General features: G+C 29.5%; 1 protein-coding gene and 1 long non-coding RNA gene across 6 annotated transcripts in view; one reads left to right on the top strand and one right to left on the bottom strand.

Annotated features, from left to right (window-relative positions):
* The window catches only part of LOC123271149, a 317,780-nt gene that overhangs the window by 131,440 nt on the left and 164,571 nt on the right, over window positions 1–21,769 (top strand). For 2 of the 3 annotated variants that reach the window (XR_006510789.1, XR_006510787.1), the window contains exon 5: window positions 3,257–3,314. The exons of the other annotated variant lie outside the window; for it this stretch is intronic. This is a non-coding gene — a long non-coding RNA (uncharacterized LOC123271149). The remainder of the gene's footprint in view (window positions 1–3,256; window positions 3,315–21,769) is intronic. 3 annotated transcript variants of the gene reach the window in all.
* LOC123271140 (nucleolysin TIAR) overlaps window positions 1–21,769 on the bottom strand; it is a 243,854-nt gene that overhangs the window by 125,385 nt on the left and 96,700 nt on the right. For all 3 annotated transcript variants that reach the window (XM_044737366.1, XM_044737365.1, XM_044737364.1), the window contains one exon: window positions 12,383–12,440. In XM_044737366.1, the coding sequence (XP_044593301.1) occupies window positions 12,383–12,440 (58 nt within the window). The remainder of the gene's footprint in view (window positions 1–12,382; window positions 12,441–21,769) is intronic.

Genomic DNA, 21,769 nt, shown 5'->3' with positions numbered 1-21,769 from the left:
TCTGACATTCTTGATACAAAATAAACAGTTATAAAAACAGAGTAAAGGGATGAAAAAGAGATAAAGACAGAGAAAGAAAGAAAGAGAAAAGGTTGAGCACCGTGAGTTGGCAACGCATACAAGCCGGGCATAATACACCCTCGGTTTAAGCACAGTCTGTAATTATGAAATAACCCCGGACCCTCTTTACGCCTCTATTATCATAGCTCTTTACGCTCCGACGGCGTAACCACGACACATTTTTCCATCCTACCGCGTCCGCGAGCCTCTACTCGTTCAGCTCGGCTCTTCTCATCATCGTCGGCGCTGTGTCGGCCGCCGGTAGAAGATAAAGAGAAAGAAGAAAGTGCTGCTGCCGATCCATGCTAGCCTTTAGTATATTAGTATACACCCTTTAATATACTTTACTCCACACTCTCTCCTTTACATTTTACATCGATGAAAAAATAATAATAATAACAATATTAATAATAGCAATAATAATATAATAATGCACATGACCCGCGATCAGCATCCAAGAGTGTTTATACGCTTCACCCCCCTTTAAACTTTTATCAGTAGCTTTGAAATTTTTTATTACTCCTATTATGTGTCCTATGTCCTATGTTATTATTAACCTCGTCAAATATATATATACACATACACACTTACATGTGTTACGTAACATACATCATGTTTATGTTAATGGTGTATGTGTGTCAGTTTAGTAAAATGTTTTGTATTTATATCACATCGTAACCATTACAAAGCAGAATTACGATATTGTACACGCCTCATGAATTATCATACATATATATATATGGATACATGTCACATGACACGTTCGCCATCACTTTATCACCGGGGTTTTTGTCTACCGGATACCATGCTCCATAATTCCAAAAGGACACCATTGAACGCCCTTTATGGTTTTCCGAGAGCACAAACTATTGATATGTTGATCTTGGTAATTCTTAGCTGAAAAGCTGTCAAAGAATTTTGCTACATCGCGTCAAAAAGGCAATTGATGCCTGTTTCTGATTTTTGCTATTATTATGTAACAAAAAAAATGCTAATACATGAACAAAGTGATTTTGAATAGAAATTATTGTTTTGGTACAATTTAACATTTATTTTAGAAGTTTTGATCAAAATTCAAAAAATCTCGCAATTGAATGTCCAATTTATTTTCTAATCGTTGAAAAAAATATATTTTGAGGAAGTTTTCTAAAAAAATAGTATACACACTTTGACCAGTAAAAAGTAAAGCCTCAGACCACATGTTTGTCAACCTCAGCTTCGCCTCGACCAACAATTACATGTAATCTGAGATTATTCTTATTTTACTGGCCTAAGTATGTAACATACTATTTCTAAAAAGAGTTACCTCAAGTTTTTGCCGTGGTAAACAAGGTTTGAATCCCGTTATCAGTATTTTTTTTCATTTATTTATTTAAGAGTACACTAAAGCTCTGTTGTCGGAAAATTTTGTTTCTGTGTAGTTGACTAAATATGGAAATGAATTCAAGATGAAAAAATAATAAAGATGCACTTACAATATACTAGTAGTTCGATTTATTTTCTAATAAATTATTCCCAAAAATAATAATTTAAATTTCAAATAAATAAATTTAATATCGAGTAGTTTTGATACACAGTAAATATTTAATAGTAGTATTTACAACAATATTTCATACTATCTTGTCTCTGTTAGTTTGTTTATTTATTTATCTATTTATTTATTGAACAAACAACGTTGTAATGATTCGTACCGATTCCTACGAAACGTTGTGATACTGAGTAAACAATGAATAAACCGGAACACAAATATATATATGTATATATATGTATATATATATATATATATATTTTTATAAATATATATATGAAGAAAAATTTTAAAATCTTTATGAATTCTTATTTATTACTATTACGTAAGCTGCTTGTACCTACTAGATAAATTCTCCGATTAAAATATTTAACCTTTTTTACTTTTTTCATCATTTGTTTTCATTTACCATTTAAATTTTTTTACAACGGTAAATGAACTGTCGTTTTTAATTTTTAAATCTTGTATTCTTACAAATTAAACATATTTTCATTTTTTAAATATTTTCTTTAGTGCATTCAGAAAATTTTGTTATTTTCTTACTTCCCAATGAATAATTTTTTTTTTAATTTTTAATTTAAATTTCCCGGGAAAAAATAAAATCGTCTTAAAATTGTCGTTCGTTTAAGATCTTAAACGTGACACAAACTTAGACTATTTTAATAAGACTCTTTTAAGACGCCAAAAAAAAAAAATTCCGAGAGCAGATTTTTGAAAATTTGGTTCGCGAATTTGTTGTGAAAATTAATTTTTAGACATTTTATAGACGATTTTACGACTTTCTGACCGCAATATTTTTGAGTAAGATGGTTTTAAATTGAATTTAAAATTGTTAAAAAATTATTATCTGAAAATTTTAAGACTTTTTTAAGATGTTCTGTTTTAATGTTACGGGGCTCTGTCGCTGTTAGCCCATCTAAAATAGTCAAAATTTTTTTTTAAGATTTTTTTAAGACTATTTAAAAATTATTTTAAGACTCAAATCTTAAAATAGTCTTAAAAAAATTAAAATAATTATTAAAAAATTTTTAGGCTCTTTTAAGATGATATCACCGTGACCGCTCCAGAAAATTATTATGGAGCGTCTTTGAATTGTCTTAAAATTATCTTAAATTAGTCTTAAAAAACTCTTAAAAAAAAGTTTAGACTAAGTTAAGATGGGCTAACAGCGACAGAGCCCCGGAATATTAAAACGGAACGTCTTAAAAAAGTCTTAAAATTGTCAGATAATAATTTTTTAACAATTTTAAATTCAATTTAAAAACATCTTACTCAAAAATATTGCGGTTCGAAAGTTGTAAAATTGTCTAAAAATTAATTTTCACAACAAATTCGAGAACCAAATTTTCAAAAATCTGCTTTCGGAATTTTTTTTTTTTTGGCGTCTTAAAAGAGTCTCAAATTAGTCTTAGTTTGTGTCACGATTAAGATCTTAAACGAACGACAATTTTAAGACGATTTTTTTTTTACACGGGTTATAACTTTTTATATTCATAAATCCAAATAATCGAATTTCCGTAAGGAATTTAAATTTTGATCTGAAGCTTTAGTCCAAAAATAAATTTTTTCCAAAATAAATAGACTTTAAATTGAGGATCTTTGATTTTAAAAATTTTTGATACCTCTAAAAAATTTATTTTCTTCCTTAATTATTTTTATTTTTTTTAGGTTCTTGAAGTATGCATAAACGGACCAACAGATTCTTAGAAAAATAGTCCGGGTTAATGTGAGTTAGTTTTTTTTTTAAAGTTTCCTAAGTTAAAAGAAATTAAGTCCATTAACATTCAAACTTCAAATGTGGTTACATTGACTTGAAAATTTTCTAATTACTTCTTTTCTTCGATTTTTTAATTTAAAAAAATGAAATAATAATTTTTTACCTCTCGGTCTTAATATAAATAAAAGCTAAAAATTTTTTCAAGCAATTTACCAAAAAAAAATCGAGTGGTGGGAAACAAAATAACCTGGGATATTTATAAATTTTGTTCTAATCGATGAGAGTGACAGTAACTGGAATTAAGTTAAATAAATGGCACTTAAGTAAGATTAATCGGTGATGCGGCAATCAGATTAATAATCTGATCACCAGAGAAGGATCGGATTTAAAACCTCCTCTCGCTTTGAATTAAAAGTAACTACAGCAAAACAAAAGAAAACAAAGATGGGTAGTATTCTTGTAAGCTCGACAATATTCCATTCGGCATACATTATAGTACGGAAATTTTGTATACAAAAGAGTAAAATAGTGAATAGTAAATATAGAAACACAAATAGTGTCGTACATAAGTAATACCCGTACCGGCGCAAAATACAATTGGAGCTAAGTACTCGTAAGACAGCATTGGGAATTCAGTACAAGGTAGTGGCAATATTTAACTCACTCGGAATTTCTCTTTTTATGGACTTATAAAATCGTGACAGGCACATGGGACCCGATCCACCGGCAGCGCTCTTGGTCTTACTACTATTTTCTCTCCGTCTACGTCTATACTACTGTACACTTTGTTTTAGCTCCACTATCTTCCTATTTTATTGTTTCTTCCTCGAGCCTTTTTTTCTCGACACTTTTTCCCTTATCTTTATCTTTATTTTTGTCATTATCATTCTCAATGGTATTTAAACTTTTTCATGCGAGGATTTCCTTTTAACTAGTAAACAATCAATTCATATGCAAACTTTTCTCGATTTTTATTTTTCGATAAATAGAATATGTAATACTCTTGATCGTAAATAATAGTTACAATTTTGTGTTTTTAAAACTGTATAGGTACGGAAATTCTCAAAATTATTTATTTATTTATTTTTTATTTATTCATAGTTTAAATGCCAAAGCAAAAGCCAAATGGCAAAAATAAAGAAGTACACGGAAAAAAAAATTTCGTTCTGGTAACCTAACTGTAGAGTTACCACAACTATACACAGTTTACTATTCGTTGTAGAGTTACAGTAACATAATGTTATTTAGTTCTGATAACTCAATGTTGTTGAACTCTCAGAGCTCTACGGGATTGTTCTCAGAGCCAAACGGTATAGTTGGGAGCGCCCTACGTTGCACAGTAATGGAGTGCGCTGACATATTTCATAACCTTCTAAAATGACAAACAGAATTATTTTGTTACTCATCCATATTATTAAAAATATATGAGGACAATTAAGTTTCCAGTTTATTTATTTAAGGAAATAGGTTTTTTTTTTGTCAAATTGAATTTCGTTAGAACAGTTTTGTATTTGTGGTTTTTCAAGGTTCATTTGCAGTGACTGTTAATTAAATTTATTAGTTGAATATATTGTGATAAGTAATAAGTTATCGGAATACATTAAAAAGACCCCATTTAACACAAAATAAAATTTGTTTTCGTTTATTTATATTTTCTTGTGCATATACGGTAGTGATTTTATGTCCAATATTTATTAATATAATCAAGAAAATAAGATAATTTTGTGACGACCATATTTTTATTTTACAAATAATTTTTATTTGTAATATAAGTTCTATTATTATTTTATTTCTATTATAATACTATTCTTATTTGTCATATACAATTATTGTTGGCAATATAAATTCGTTCTGTCGCACTTATTTATTAAATTATCAATGCTAAATCGTAAAAAAAATTATTAATCAGACTGCCAAAAATTTGTTATAGTCTCAGAACGATCCTGTAGAGTTGTGAGAGGTAAATAACGTTTAGCTCTCAGAGCTCAACGATGTAGAGTTGCACGAGCCAAACGGTATTGTTACCATAAGAAAACGTTAACCTACTGGAACTTTTTACAACTAACTAACTACTATAGAGTTCCTATAGCAAAATTTTTTTCTCCGTGTAGATAATTTAAGTACATGTAAAACCATAAAACAAAGTCATTATCAGTAATATCAGTAAAATGGATTGTGACTTATAAATGATAATATAAATAGTAATTTAATAATCAAAAGTTAGAAAATACAAAAAATAAAACGTTGATAAATTAGAGCCACAATGTTTTTTACATATGTTTAACTATAAATTATGCAGAGTATTTGCAGACTTTAGTTCCTAGACATCCCTGAGTTCAAGATCGTAGAAAAACTCGAAAGCTCCGGATTTAAATGCCTCAATGCTTAGAGAGTTAATGACTTCCACTGGTATTTCGCGCCAAAGGCGTATTGATGAGATTAAGAACGAGTTTTCGTATACTGATGTTGAAAAGTTTGGAAAGCTGAATGAGACATTGTTATGCTTAGAAGCCAGCCTTTCCGAACGTCTAATATCTTGTGACTCCTCAACAAAGAGACACCTTAAAAATTTTGGCTCACCAGAAAAATTACTCCAACCTCTAGTCACAAATGGAATTTAAAACATTAATCTATATTATTAAGAGAATGAGCAAAATTTCGTAGTCAGTGTATTTGTATGATAAAATGATCTCCTCTTTTTACCTGTAAGAACACAACTTTAGAATTCAATGGCGATACTCTTAAAAAATGCATAGCATAATAAAGCCGGTTAATCTGGTTAGAATTCCCTTTCTCGACCGACAGCGCTTAAGAGGAATCTGTATAGTATTCCGACAGCTGCATAATCCACCAGGAAACATCCAATTTAGATAATGACAATGACAACGACAACGGTTGATCATATTGTTGATCAGTGGGCACTTAGAGCCGAAAGGGGGAATTAATCAAATAAACAGAATCCAAGACGATCGTCGACCAAGACATATAGACAGAGCATTATCTTCGGACGGTAGTCTGGTTTTAGCCCCGATGGGTAGAACACATACATAACACAGAACCAGAACCAGAACATGAAACATATACCAGGTAAGCATCTGTCTGAATCTCGGATTCTAGTGACCAAGTAGTGGGTGTTGTACATACGCAAGACAGAAGATAGACGATGATAAGAGGATCTTGCTCTGTCAAAGTGAGGACAAGGATGAGGATGAGAAGAGATTTGGAGACAGCAGAGGTAGCCAGTTCTCTGGCTAGACCTGGGAAGATGTGTGCAGCCACCTAGACAGAGCTCGGATAGATCCAGAGAGAGCGGGTAGGTGCGTGGTTTACCGATTCGCCGCGTTCCCACAAATGCCATCGGCAGCTTTCACCGCATCATGACCACCGCCATTACAACCGCTAGCACCGCTGGCGATGCCACTGCTATGCACCCACCTCGACTCGATTCTCGGTTCTGTTTATGTGTCTATATATTGTTATGTATCGGTTGTATCGGTGTGTTGCACGAGAGGGTATCGAGAGGGCTAACCATCCGAGTACAGTGGTACACTGGAGCGAGCACCACTGGATATACAGAGCACAGTCAGAGTAGAGCTACTAGCTACTGCGAACGTTTACGTAACGTGTCCAACACCCGACAGACAATATCCAACAAAGAGAATACACGATTCACTTGGTTCACTCGTGCTTCGATTCCATTTCTCGGTTCGCGAACTCCCCGCTTGCCTACTGTCCCTATTCTATTCCACTGACACCCTTCTATCTCTTCATCTATCTATCTATCTATCTATCTACTCTATATTCACATCTAGATGATGCTGTGGTGCTGTTGTGTCAGCGCTTCTTTTTTTACACGCTTTTATTAGCTTTAATTGTATAGATGTGTGTATGTATCTATCAGGCGGGTTCAAAATCCCGGCAGTTTTATTTCAAGACCCTCTTCAAAAAGAGGTTAAGGAGAAAAAATTTAATGGTAGCTTAAAATTTATAAAAATTTCGAAGTACCTGTAAATAAAAGTTTTCATATGCAATATCTGGCTATTTATGAGAGTACACTGATAGAAAAATAATCTTGATTCAAGAAACATCTTTCCTTCAAAAGTTGGTTTTTGTTTAAAAATTTCTAGCTGTCTTAACTCAAGAAATAAACTCTTGAGACGAGATGTAGATATATTTCATTCAAGAATTTTTTTCTTTTGGTAAGATAGGCGATAACATGATCCAAGATATTATCGACTTGTGCTAAGAATGGCTTTTTTTTTGAGTCATTAATTTACTATGTGAATTTCTATAAATTTATCTAATAATATTTAATTATAATATTACTATATTTTCACAATTATGTTAAATCGATAATCTATAAAAAAATTTTTTTATTTACTTCAATAACATCTTGAGTAAATAAATTATTATTTAAACCAAAAATTTAAAGTTTTTTAAACGATAATGTTATTTTGGTTGAAAAACTTAAATGTATTGATTAAAGATAATACACTGAAAAAAAAGTATGAGCCTCACACTTATAAATTTCAGTGATATTACAATACTTGGTATTGCGAATATACTTAAACAATATTTGAGTCTCAACGCAATATTTTTAAGCGCTACACTAAAACTCGTTTAAGTCATACACTTAAACTGACTTTGAGCGACACCGCAAAACTCATAACCACAATACACTCAAATATGTTAATTTTTTTTTATTTTTTATTAATTTATATATTTAATTTTTAAATTTTATTAATTAAAAAATAATGATTAAAACACTAATGTTAGGATGTTACAATTATTGTAATAAAGGTTAACCTCGGTTGACAATGTGTTCAAATTTTACAATATTATAAAATGACATATTATTTTATAATATATTAATTTTACATATTATAAAATGACATATATGTGATAAGAGGATTACTTCCACTCAGTTAATTTATTTTTCATCCACGGATCCATAAATAATTATTGTTAATGTCAATTATATAAATATTTTTTTTATGCTCTTAAAAACGATGTTTAGGTTAAAGGTACAAACACTGTATATAAACACGGGAAAAAAAGAAGCGAAGTACGCGCTGAGTCTTACGCGGGAACTTTTTTTTACTATACTCTCTGAACTTGCAATAGTATCGTACGGAAAATATAAGTCACTCACTTAAACAGAGTATTGCGATAATACTTAAACTTTTTTATATCATATTCGCAATACCAATTCATTAAAAAAGAGTATACCTATGGGACTTAAACTTTTTTTTCAGTGTGTAGTTTTGAGTAAAGATACAAGACTTATCTAACGAAGACATACATTTCTTAAGCCAAGAAAATCTAAACCAAGACAAAAAATTCTTGAAGCAAAATAATCATTTGTCTTCCAAAATAAATTCTTAGATCAAGAAAATATTTCTTGAGTCAACACAAATTTTCTATCAGTGTAAAGAATGATTTATGTTCATTAACATGTACACTGATAAGAAATTTACTTGGTTGAAGAGCAAGAATCTTGAACCAAGAACACCAATTTGAAGAAAATGAATTTCTTGATCCAAGAGGAAAAATTCTTGAGTCAAGATATAATTCTTGGTTCAAGAAAATTATTTTGGTTTAAGAATTTTAATTCTTCACTCAAGAAATTCATTTTCTTCAAAATGGTGTTCTTGGTTCAAAATTCTTGCTCTTGAGTCAAATTAAATTTTTTATCATTGGATCATTAATTAAAAATTAAATTAGTAGTTGATTAAACTAAACAACAATGTCATATAAAGTTCTTAAAAGAGTCAATACAATAATTTTAATTTGATAATTTAATTTCTGAAACGTAACTTTGTGGTAGGGAGACGATTTATCGGCCATACGCCATCTGCCGAAAATTTTCAACACTAACTTTTCTCGAAAAATGATATACGGGCATATATGACCATATCAGGCCTGATATATGGGTAGATAGATAGATAATAATTTTATTGGATTCTGGAGCCTAGGCTCCCTCAGAACCATCATCAAATATACATTTATAATTAGTGTATGATGTACAGAGTTTTAGATACATAAAAATAAAATCAAAATAAATATAGTAATTAACAGTAATAACATGTTAATTATGCTTATAAATAATACTTGTGTTATACAAAGCTCAACAACCTTCAATAGCAGTAATAAACGTTCAATATAGCAGATCAATAATTTTGGAAATAATAATCATAGCACAGTCTACGGAATATTTCGAAACTTTCGGCTTTTGTAATTTCAGCTGGCAGCGCATTCCAGATACGTATACCACGAACAAGAAACGAGTTATCATACATACAACAACTAGATCTAGGTAGCCGCAGATAATCTTCCTTTACATCGCCTCTACGCAACGCAACCGGCAAAAATTCTAAGTGACATTTAAATAGCTGACGATAATTTAAATATATTTCTTTGTAAAATTGACATGCTATAAAGTAATTTCTTCCGTCACTCAGCTTTAACCAACCCAGCCTCTTAAAGTACGGAGTAATGTATTCAGCCCTCGCAATTTTATAGATATAGCGAACACAGCAATTCATTTTGCGCTGTAATCGCATTTGCGAGTAATTAGTAATATGCTTATCAAGTCATAAGTGTCTGTATATGGCCTAACATGTCCTGGCATGTCCATATATATGCTAACTTGACCCTCCTTTCATCGATAAAGAAATGTTTTTATCAATTTGGTACACTAAAAAATCCTATATTATAAAATAGATGAAAGTCTTGAAGTTAGTCAAAGGTCGAAACTCGCAAAAAACGGGCCACGATTCATTATTGGTTAAAATTTAGGCGCGCGCGTAGCGCTATTCTAATTTCTAGTATAACTAAAGCAAAAAAATAAATGAAAACCAGAAAATTAATTTTTACTATTGTATTTTAATCGACATATGTTTATTTGGCATCTTGGAAATTTTAAAGAACTCTGAGCGACTTATTTTGTTAAAAATTTCAAATTACATTAAATTAAAATTAAATGTAAACTATGAAAAATTTTTAGATCGAATACTTAGTATATTGTTTGACAATATCTAACTGGTAGCTTAAATTAGTAAAATAATTGAATTGAGAAATTTTTCTTAATCCTGGTTTTTTTATTTATTTAGTTCCTGAATTTTTTGAATTAATTCGAACTGTTAAAAAAAATTCCGAGATATCCAATAAGGTCATTAATTTCTAAAACTTCTTTATTCAACTTGAGTACTAGCCATTAGCAGCGGCTTTCTACTCCTACTTCTACTATCCGTTGACTATATCTTCATTAACCATAGACCCAGGAGTTGAAAGTAACGTTATCCCATTCTAAATTTCATGTCTTTATCTTAATCTTTTGGTCGGTTGTTGCTGTCCGTATTGTAGCTAACTAGTGAAGAATCCAAAGCTTTAATCAACCTAATGTAGTCGCAGTAGCGTAAGCCGTACAGTAATGTTCTCCTACTAATATAAACCGCGGTGGTTGTCGTTGCCGGTACAGCAGAATACACAGAATATATAGTAACAGTATAGTTGCTCTTTTCCGTGATAGTGAGCAACGATCGCATGATAAAAATGACAAAGATGTATGTCACAGACATGCTTTTATAATTATGTTAACAATACCTCGTTTCTCGTTCCTTGTTGCTATTGTTGTTATTTATTATCATTTTCCTTTTACCTTCTGCTCACATTTAATTATCCACTATAAATAGAGACATTGTTGCGAACCATTCATTTAATTACGTTTTTAAATACCAACAGCCTTACGACTGTCAACATTACTACATGTATTGGTGTATTTATCAGAGGTTTATATACCTTACATTTTCCGACACCCGTATTTTCTCAACAAACGAATAACATTTTGTTAATTAAATATTTTTTATTACTCTTAGCACTCGATGCTTTTCAAATTAACAGTAGTAGTAATAGTAATGGAAGTTTACTTTTGAATTATTTTAGATTAATTTAATTGACAGTCATTGAATCTTATTCAAAGAAGTAGTTTTTAAAAGTGCAGGGGCTGTTCGAAGAAAAGTTAAATTCTTAATCACGACTGCGTGACTTTAGTTCGTGGAAAGGTATTTTTTAACCTGAAAAATGTAAATGTTCTACTTGGCAGGTAATTTACTCATAGATCAATATTTAAGTATTTTTAATTTATTATTATTGTTATTTTAATTTTTTTTTTAAATTATTTTATTGTAAGAAATTAAAAATGAATGGAGGAATGAAGAAATAAAACACACTGTGTACAAAGTGCATGTGGGTTTTGATAAAAAAAATATTCGAGTAAAGAGTTTAAACTAAAATTTTACACTAAGATAAATTTTAATAAGCTAAAACAAGTTTTATATGCCAAATCAATAACAAATAATTCAAAAAATTTATCTCAAGTTTAACTTTGTAAATATTAATTATACTTTTTAAAAATAAATTTTTATATGGCAATTTTTTAAATCTCTTAACTAATAAATTGTTATAGAGAGCATTCATCAAAAAATTTTATTTGTAGAAATTGAGAAAAAAAATGTTGCAATTTTTTTTAAATATTTTTATTCACTAAAAAAATTAAAGAATTTATTTCGCGTTGACTTTTTTTATTAACAATATAAATAAAATCGTTCTCGGAGCGAATTTAAATCAATTAAAAATCGTCTAATTATATATATGTCTGGTACTCTACCATTTAAACTACTGGATTTCATATCCGTACGGATCTAGGTTCGACTCCTGGCTTGGTCTAATCCGAATACTTTTTTCAAATTTATGTTTTTGTGCTTTTCAGTGAATATACAGTTTAAAATTTATTGTTAACTTAACAAAATCACCAAAATGGCAAAAATTGTTGCTAGAACGATGTGATTAAAATTTGTAACAAAAAGATCGTTGAATTAAAGAATTGGGAAGGCTTTAAAATTAAAAACTTTGCCGTAAAAATTATTTCTATTATTAAAAAGACTTTATTAGTTAATTTTCTATAAGATAAAAGTTAAAGAAAAAAAAATTCGTAATTTGTCCAAGTTTTAGCGGAGAAAAATAAAATAATTGCTTATAATTTTTTTATAAAAAGTTAATCCAAGAAGTAAACTTACTGCTTGTGTCTTGCTTCGGTTGATTACCCGCTGATGCTGCCCAGTTGACTTTCATGTCCTGCAAAAAAACAAGACCAGCTGAATTAAATAATTAGAGAACAAAAAAACAAGAAACAAAAAAATTTAAGCTGTTTGGATTCTTATCAAGTTGTATTAACTCGCGTTGACAAAATGAATAATCTCGAGGTACACAAAGTGTTAATTAAATCTGGTTAGAGATGAATTAGAGGGTGAAATATATTAATAATAAATAATTAAAAAATAACAGAGGAGGTTTTGTATAAAAAAAGTGGGATAGAGAATACAATCAGTTCACCAGAACGGACCCGCAGCATGTCTGCAGCAATTTGCAACTTTTAATAGTTTGCTCGGACCGTACCAGTGGGTTGTCTAGTTTGCACCCGCACTAACAGAAAAGAGGGAAAGAGAAAGATAGAAGGAGGGAGAGGCGCAACAGAAATAGAAATAGGAATAAAAAACGAGTTGAGGGAATCACCTCATGGCGCATCCATTGCTTCGCGTACTTTATGCGACAGTAAAATAACTTTATATTGTATTGTACATTTTGACAGCTGATGTGTACACTAACAAATATTTTTTTTATATTTTTTATTTTTTATTTTCGTTTTGTTTTTTATCGCCAAAGACACGCTACAAACTATTCTATTTTAAAGGTATCTATTTGCTTGAATTACTTTTTTTTGAATGAGTGAATAACGAAATAAAGGACAACTTTAAATTTATTTTACCTCGAACCTTTTGACTTGTCATTTTTTATCGCTATGATAAAAAATTAAATACATCTTTTTTACCTCTGCTTTTAAAACAATAGCTGGGTACCTAAACAAAAATATTGGTAATTTTTTTACTTCTCGATTCGAAAAATTGAGAATTTTTAAAAAATAGGAATGATTTTTTTTCTTTCTCAGCTAAGAATTTTCTCTAATTGTCGATTCAGAAAAAAAATTACCTCTTAATTTTTTATTTTCTTCATATTTAAAAAAAAAAGAAAAAAAAATAGAAATTACCCGTGAAAATCCCAGAAGCAATATATTCCCTTACCGGCATATTATTTTTATTGATATTATTGGTCCGAGGTTTGTAGAGGCTCTTAATATCTCTTATAAGTACTCTTAATACCCAGAAACAGTTTAGAACCCTCAAAGTTATACTTTTAAAGCTTAACGATGTACTTATACTTAAATATATTAGGTTTAAACTCTTAAATTTTTTCATTCTCAGCCCCAGCTAGCCTCCACTCATTTCCTGTTTCAACCCCGACTTCTCTTATTTCCACTTGAATCAAGTATCGATACCAAATTGATTTCCCTTTATTGACTCGTTTAAATAACTCAGATCAATCTCTACAAAAAGCCATTCTTAAGATAAATATTTCCATCTGACTAAGGTCAAATAAAATAACCTAAATATGGAGGGGGGGGGGAGGGGTGGCTTTTTACGTTACTTGACCCAAATAGATGCATAAAAAATTCTAGATAGCTTTTAACTTAGAAATGCCATTCAAGAGATTCGTTTATAAAGTAAATGTATTATCATAAAACGAGCAAGAATTTCCACCTGGATTTTATATTTTCACGTTTAATTCCCTATTTCAGTATCACTAAAATAATATCATTCATGAAATCCAATGTCAATCAGTATCTTCATCATAGCAACCAGATATCTAGTTTATCGTGAAACGATTGACCTGACAGGCCATCCCTGCAACTTCTAGTTAATTTCAAATGCAAATCACAAAGATTGGAAATTTTTGTTAGGAAATTGTTGAAAAACTGTCGAAAATCTAATTGTATAATATTATTAACAAAGATTATAAATTGAACTTTAAATTATCTATAAAAATTTATTATAAAATTATAAAATTTATTATTGTTCCAAGCATTTAAATTTCAATTTTTGGTACCAACTTTCGAAAATTGATGATATTGAAACTGTGAGACATGTAATAATTTTTAGGATTTTTTTAACCCAAATTACAACTAGAAATAGTATATTACGTATCGAGGGAAGAAAGTAGGACATTCCAACCCGCATATAAAATTGTCTCCCGAGCCGAAGGCGAGGGTAATAAACACACAGATTAGGATATCCTATTTTTTTCGCTGGCACATATACTATTTTTTATCATATTTGTAACCAAAAGTTTAAATTTTGTGCTCTTGTTTTTGTGGGAAGGTTAGTGCAAATGTCAAGTTCTTCGTTTGTTTGTATATGCTATTCCATAAGGTAAAAGTCGCACTTTTTTCCCGCAAAATAGGGCAGAAAGTTTAAACTTTCGGTGCAAATATGATAGAAAATTCGTTTAAAAATTTCATCTTTCAAAGCTCTAAAAAATTATTAATTCAATTTTTTTTAAATAACTTTCTACACGGAAGGAACAAGATGACACTGGATATCATCCCAGATTATATTGAGTGAAAAAAAATTTCGGATAGTAGCTAGTGTAATCCAAATTATAAAAAGTATATAATCCAGATATCACGCAGTATAATCTGGATTTTTTTAGTTACTATCTGAAATTTTTTTCACCACAGATATCATTGAGTATAATCTGGGATAATATCCAGTGTCATTTTGTTTTTTCCGTGTAGACCTAGTTTATTTTAAAAAAAAAGCAACAATTTATCAAGAATCCGCTAATTTCAGTATCATGAAAAATATGCTACTCAAATCAACAAACACATGTCCATTTTTCGGATTTTATTTTAAAAATAAATTATTTTTACAAATTCAAAATAAAATTGCATTTCAAATTTTTGACTACTTCTTCATTTGGATTTTTTTTGTCATAATTTATTCCCAAATTCTATGAGATATATCTCAATATCAATACACTGATAAAAAAATTGACTTGTCTCAAGAGCCAAACTTTTGAACCAAGAATACCATTTTGAAGAAAATGATTTTTTTGAGTCAAGAGAATAAATTCTTGAGCTAAGAAATTATTCTTGGTCTAAGAAAATTTTCTTGAGTCAATTTATTCTTTTGGCTCAAGAAAATCATTTTCATCAAAATGGAATTATTGGTTCAAGAGTTTGGCTCTTGAGTCAAGTCAATTTTTTTATCAGTGTATCAATATCACAAAAACCCTTCAAATCTGCCCAGATCTAATCATTATCTCCTGGTAGCAGTTCCAAATGATATCTAAGCTATAATATATCCAAGCATAATGAACATGCATCCACTTACGGTAGGCAAATCCATGACATGGGAAACGGGGACACAGGATGCCCAAGGGCATCACAATATCAAACATGACGTTTCTGCAATTCTCATGTTGAAAGGTAACAATAACAATTATAACCATAACAAAAAACAATAATACCTTGCAGCGAAAATACCATAAAAATTTAAAATAAATGAACCAGCCAGTTCGTACAGATTTTAAAAGAGGCATTGCGATTATTGGTCTACCCTGGAGGCTGCGCGACCAGGCCTGTTCCATATTGGCCGCACATCACAAGACAACCGATTCTGAAAGCTTTGCTATTGGTAAGGGGCGGAGCTTTTCTCTCTTAAGCTTTCGCTGTATCACTGTATCCTTCACCCTATCGCTTATATTACACATCATACTTATGCTCGTACTCATACACACAAACAAAAAAATAAAAAAATAAACAAAACACACGATTGGCCGTTGCTCCTTAGTCTTTGTCTTTCGGGCACCGCGGAGCAATCTTTCCGCATCTTATTCACTGACCAACTTAGAACCGCAATTCTCGGTCTGGTGTCCAGGGGATGAATGTGCAGGTTTAAAATGCACACCATTCGTCCTTGCCACCCTGACCCGTCTCGGTCACTTTTTTTTCTTGGCCCCCGCTGAAATACTGACCTAGTAGGTCTCGGTGCTGAGACAAAGTGACCGTCATGTAGATTTATGCACTAAAATTTAACTGTTCTTTTAGAACTAGTTTTGCTGGGAGGGTGAAAAATTTTATAGTCACTTTTTAAATTTTATTGCGTACCTTAATGTCATGTGTGGTAGTACTAGGGCTCTGAATTATACTGTACTTTTCATTATTTTTACGAGTTATACTGCCTCACTAATTTTTATCCTAACCCTTTTAGATTCTTGTCTGAGTGGGCTGTAAATCTGAAAAATTTCATTTTTTATTGCTATTCTATAGTTAAGGTAGTTGTAGCGTGATAGGCTTTTCAACAGAAAATTATGAAATTTTTTTTATTGAAAGATAAATATATTAATAATTCACTACCAAAATTTCAGATCAATTGACCGCACCGTTTTTGAGTAATTAATTTTTGAAATTGCATCTTTTACACGTAGCGGTATAGAGAGATGATAAAGTTAGTATGAAATCTTTGGCCCACTCGAGTGGTACGGAAGATTTCATACTAACTTTACCATCTCTCTATACCTCTACGTGTAAAAGATGCAATTTCGAAAATTAATTACTCAAAAACGGTGCGGTCAATTGATCTGAAATTTTGGTAGTGAATTATTAATATATTTATCTTTCAATAAAAAAAATTTCATAATTTTCTGTTGAAATGCCTATCACGCTACAACTACCTTAAAGGGAGATATTTTTATAAAAGTTCGTTTAACATTTTGCATGTAATTGAATTTCAATAGAAAGTCATTAATTTTACCGGCCGATGGTAATGTAGTTTAGGAGCTAGTAGTTACCGATTGGAGATTAATTTGTCAAGAATGTAAAAACCAAGCAAGGAATTTTTTGTGAGAAAATTGAAAACTTTTTACATAAGAATTATTAAAGGATCAATTTAGTGTTTTTCATAAGAAAAATGTTAATGATTATTTTTGTAGCATAAATATTGGTGAAATTATGAGCTAACAATGAATTTTAATTGAATTATAGAGACTGATAATTCATTTATATACATTTATCTTGAGGAAGCCATTTTAACATTCATTTCTCGAAATGTCACGCATTTTTGAAGAATATTGAAATTGAATTTTCAAACTGTATTCCGACAGGTGAAACGAGAGGGTGATGTAGAAATTTTCTGAAAAAAAATTTTTTGAAATAGAGCTATCTTAAATTTTTGCCGCGGCACAGAGGGAAAGCTTTTAATCTATCATGCGTGAAGACAGGGTTCAAATATAGGAGTCAGTATTTTTTTTTTATTTGTCGAAATTAAAGTATTCATTGGTTTGTGTAAATAAAATACAATCTAAGTGTCTGTTCAAAATAGTTATTTTTGTCAATATAATTAGTCCATCGATTAATTGAAAAAATAAATTTTAAATCTTAATTATTGTCTAAATATTTAGGTTCTGTTTATCATATAATTTTTTTAAATTTTGCTGTTAGTTTTTTTAAAAATAAATATCCTGAGAGGTGAATGAGCTTTTGAGAAACTCAAATATAATTATTTCGATTGAATAATAATTTATTCTGATAATTAAAAAAAAATGGGTATTTAAAAATTTTATTGTTATACTGATAATGTTCGAAGAAAAATCTAATTTTTGATTCATCAATAAAATATTTTACAAATGATAAGAAAAATAAGAAATAGTTATTTTTAATTTCAGTCTAACGTAACTGATATACTTAAAGCGTACATAAAAAATTTTTTTTAATATTTTAAAAGTATTAATATCGATTTATTGGCCACAAAATTAATTTTTACTAAATATAAAAAATTTTGTCACGTATTTAAAAATATTAATAATAAAAAATAGTAAATAAAATAATAAAAAATATTAATAATAAAAAATTAATATAATATTTAATAAAGTAAATATGATATGAATAATAATATAAAAGCATAACGTAAAAAAAACAAATTAAGAATATATTTATAAATAAACTAGTGCTTAAATAAATTTTTTGTCATTGTAAAGCACCAAAGAAAAGATCTTCTTTCAGTACAAAAAAAAAGTCGTATAAAAATAACAAAATATTGAAGTTTTAATTTTTTATTACACCTACAAGTTATTGATTACCGTGACAAATTATGTCATTGAACGATTTAGATCTATTTTTACCCATGATCTTTACAAAGAGAACCCGACGCCCCTTGACACACAATATAATAATTAAAAAAAGAAGGGTTTGTTCGCCCTCGGTGTCTATCATCCCGCGCACCCGACTATAAATAAAAATACAGTGAAATAAATAATAGTTTATCGAACATGACATATTTCTCTCACGACAAAACTATCCAAACAATCCAGCTTCTATATAATATACAATAAAAAAAAAAACTCAAACAAAAACAAAAGTAATAAAATAAAATAACATTTCGATTGATCTCGAAAATATCCGTAGGATTATTTCTCTTCGATTGTCTCTTGCATGTGAATGCTTCCATTACTTCTCTGCTGTCTTTACTTTTCATGAATGTATATAAATATTATATTATATTAAAGAAAATAATCCATGTCAAAAACTGCTGGATATTTTGATCAATTTTTTTTTTAAACTATGTGATTTAAGAAAAAGATTTGAAAAAATTTAATTGTTAAAAAATAACAAAAACTTTGCTTCATGGATTATGGTCAAAAGAATATTCGAGTACTGAGTTTTTACACTCAAATAAATTTTAATTATCTGGAAAAGTATCATATGCCAAATTAAGTTAATAACAAATACTTTGTACAGTTTATCTCAAGTTTAATTTTGTAAATATTAAATATATTTTTCAAAAAATTTAATTGGAATATGGAACCAAATTTTTATAAAGATTATTTTGTTTTTCCAAGTCTTGTTGATAAATTCTGACCTAAAAAGTTAAAAATAATAATTTATTAACATGACTACGTTTAATTAAATGAAATGAATTAAATTAATATTCCTGAAAATAACTTTTATAAGGCAATTTTTAAGATTTATTAACAAATAAATAATTATCGAGAGAATTCATCAAATATGCTACTTAAATCGTTTATTTGAAAAACCTCCTAAGTCATATTTTTTTGAAACAGGTTTTATTGCATTTTTGGGTTCTATAAATTTCCCCTCACGTGTAACAACACCAGAAAAATATTAAATCCGTATTCTAGACCTAACCAATTGGTCGATGCAAATCTCGTTTAGTTGAGAAACCCCATAACCCGGTGACTTATGGAGTTTTTCGAATAAACATTCGATTTCAAAGTTCAAAAAATAAGTTTCTTTTTTTTTTTCAAAAAAACTTCTGAGTAGAAAAAATTCAGTTCAATGCAAAATACTTAAATTTTAATAATTTCCGCAGTATTACACAGAAAAAAAATTTTCGTCAAATTTAACATAGGGGAGCCTGGGGCACGACGGCCCCCTTAAGCTGATTTTTTCTTTTTGTGGCTTTTAACCATTAAATTTATTCATTTTCCATCTATTTCGAACGAATCAGTCAAAACTTCGTAAAAAATAAAAAAAAAATTTTTTTTTTCTGGGGCACGACGGCAAAAAAAAAGCAAAAAAAAAAGACTTTAAATAAACAAAAAAAAAAAAAAAAAAAAAAAAACAAAATCAAAATCAAAAAATTAAAAAAAAAACATTTAAAATATAAAAATGATGATTGCCATTGTCTTTATTGCTATGGACTTTCCTCAGAGTCCACAGAGTCATGGATTCAATGTAAAAATTGTAATAAATGGTATTATGATTTTTGCGCAGGTATTGGCGAAGATTATTTTGACGAATATGTCTGTGATCATTACGAATAATCGTATATTCATTAAAATATGTCGATGTGATTTCCTAATCATCCAACATTTATATTTCATGCTTTATTCAAAGTTTAATTTTTGTTAATGTCTTAAAAAATTATTAAAAATTTCATTTTTAAGCTGTTAATTAGTTTTAAATAGATAATAGTTAAAAGTATAATTAATTTCTTTTATTGCACTCAGAGGTTTGGAACCCACGTACAAGAAAAAATATCGATGTTATTTAGCAATGAATTGGTTACATTAGTTTACATTGATTGAAATCACAAGTTGAGTTTTCAGGTTGAGCTTTGAAAATACGTAATATCTTGAACCAGACCTTTTTTTTATATTTTTGTCAAGTCAAAATTAGAAATATGAATTGCGTAAAATAAGACATCCTTGGAGGAATTCAAATAAATTTTTGAGATTAGGTTTCTGTCTGGTGCAGAGGATACCGTGATCAATAATTAATAATATAATTATTACTATTTTAATTTCAAAAATTTGTGTTTTCAATTTTTTATAAGCTATAGAATTCAACTTTTCATTAAATTTTTCAGTTTAATTAAATTCATTCTGATTCATTGACCTGAAAAGGCCTAAAATAATGAATTCTTTAAATTTGTCATTTTTTTTCGAGTGATCCATTATGCTTCACGTATCACATATTGGCCCAAAATATCATAAAAACATTACAGAGGTCGTAACTTGAGGGAAATTAAAAAAAAAAATTTTCCCTAATTTTTGAGGGGGGCTTTCGTGCCCCAGGTTCCCCTAAATATTTGTGTTACTGACTGTTTTTACACATATTAATGTTAATTCAACATTCTAGTGTGTTAAATCAACACATGAGAATGTGAAATTCTATACACTAGAGTGTAATATTCTACACAAAAATTTTTACACTTTACATAATGACGAATAATTTTTTACTGTGTAGTTTAAAGAAATTAATTTAAATTATTAGTTTATTGTTTGATGTGATTTTGTTACGTCTTGAGTGACGCAAGCACAATATTATGTTTAGGTGGTTCCGAGTTTCAGAACTAGCTACTTAAACCCTTCGTTCAGGGTGGCGGGAACCACGCCAATAGGTATTTAAATTAGTATTTGGATTAATACGACCTACAGAAATTTCTAAACAGATGTCTAACAATATTGGTTCGAACTACTTAACACTCCTAAATCATCCTTTCTTAATGATTAACAAACAAATAAGGTAGCTACATCTAATTATGAAAGAAGCAATTAAGATAACAACGAAATTATACCTGCTTTGAAATTAAAAGGTGTGAAGAGTTGTTGGTCGACCGCTGGCTCGTGCTGAAGTGGTACAGGTAGCAAAGGTATAAACCGAAAATAACTGTCAACTTCCTAATTCGTTTTATAATCTAGTTTTATTTAGTTACTGGGTATTAATAGGTTGACAAAGTCGAATAAGTGTTTTTGACTGATTGGAAGTACCGACGTTTTTAAACACGGTATAATATTTAATACACTGAGATAATTTGATTGAATTATATAAAAACAAGGAACCGTAAACTAAGAGATATGTTTCGGTATTCAAGTTATTGGGAGTACTGGTGCAGTTTTCGGGAAGGAGAGAAGGGTTTTTAAAAATGCGTCTAAATTTCCCCTCTTTTGGGATTTTTCCCACCTAAGGTGCTCTAATACCGTCTTAGAATTAGCTTTTGGAGAATATGAAGATTGATCAGAAAAATAGAGGAAGAGGAAGTTAGAGT

Source organism: Cotesia glomerata, linkage group LG9, assembly GCF_020080835.1.
Source record: "Cotesia glomerata isolate CgM1 linkage group LG9, MPM_Cglom_v2.3, whole genome shotgun sequence".
Classification (NCBI taxonomy): Eukaryota; Metazoa; Arthropoda; class Insecta; order Hymenoptera; family Braconidae; genus Cotesia; species Cotesia glomerata.
Note: the sequence above shows the minus strand (reverse complement) of the source record. Positions and strands in the feature narration are given on the sequence as shown.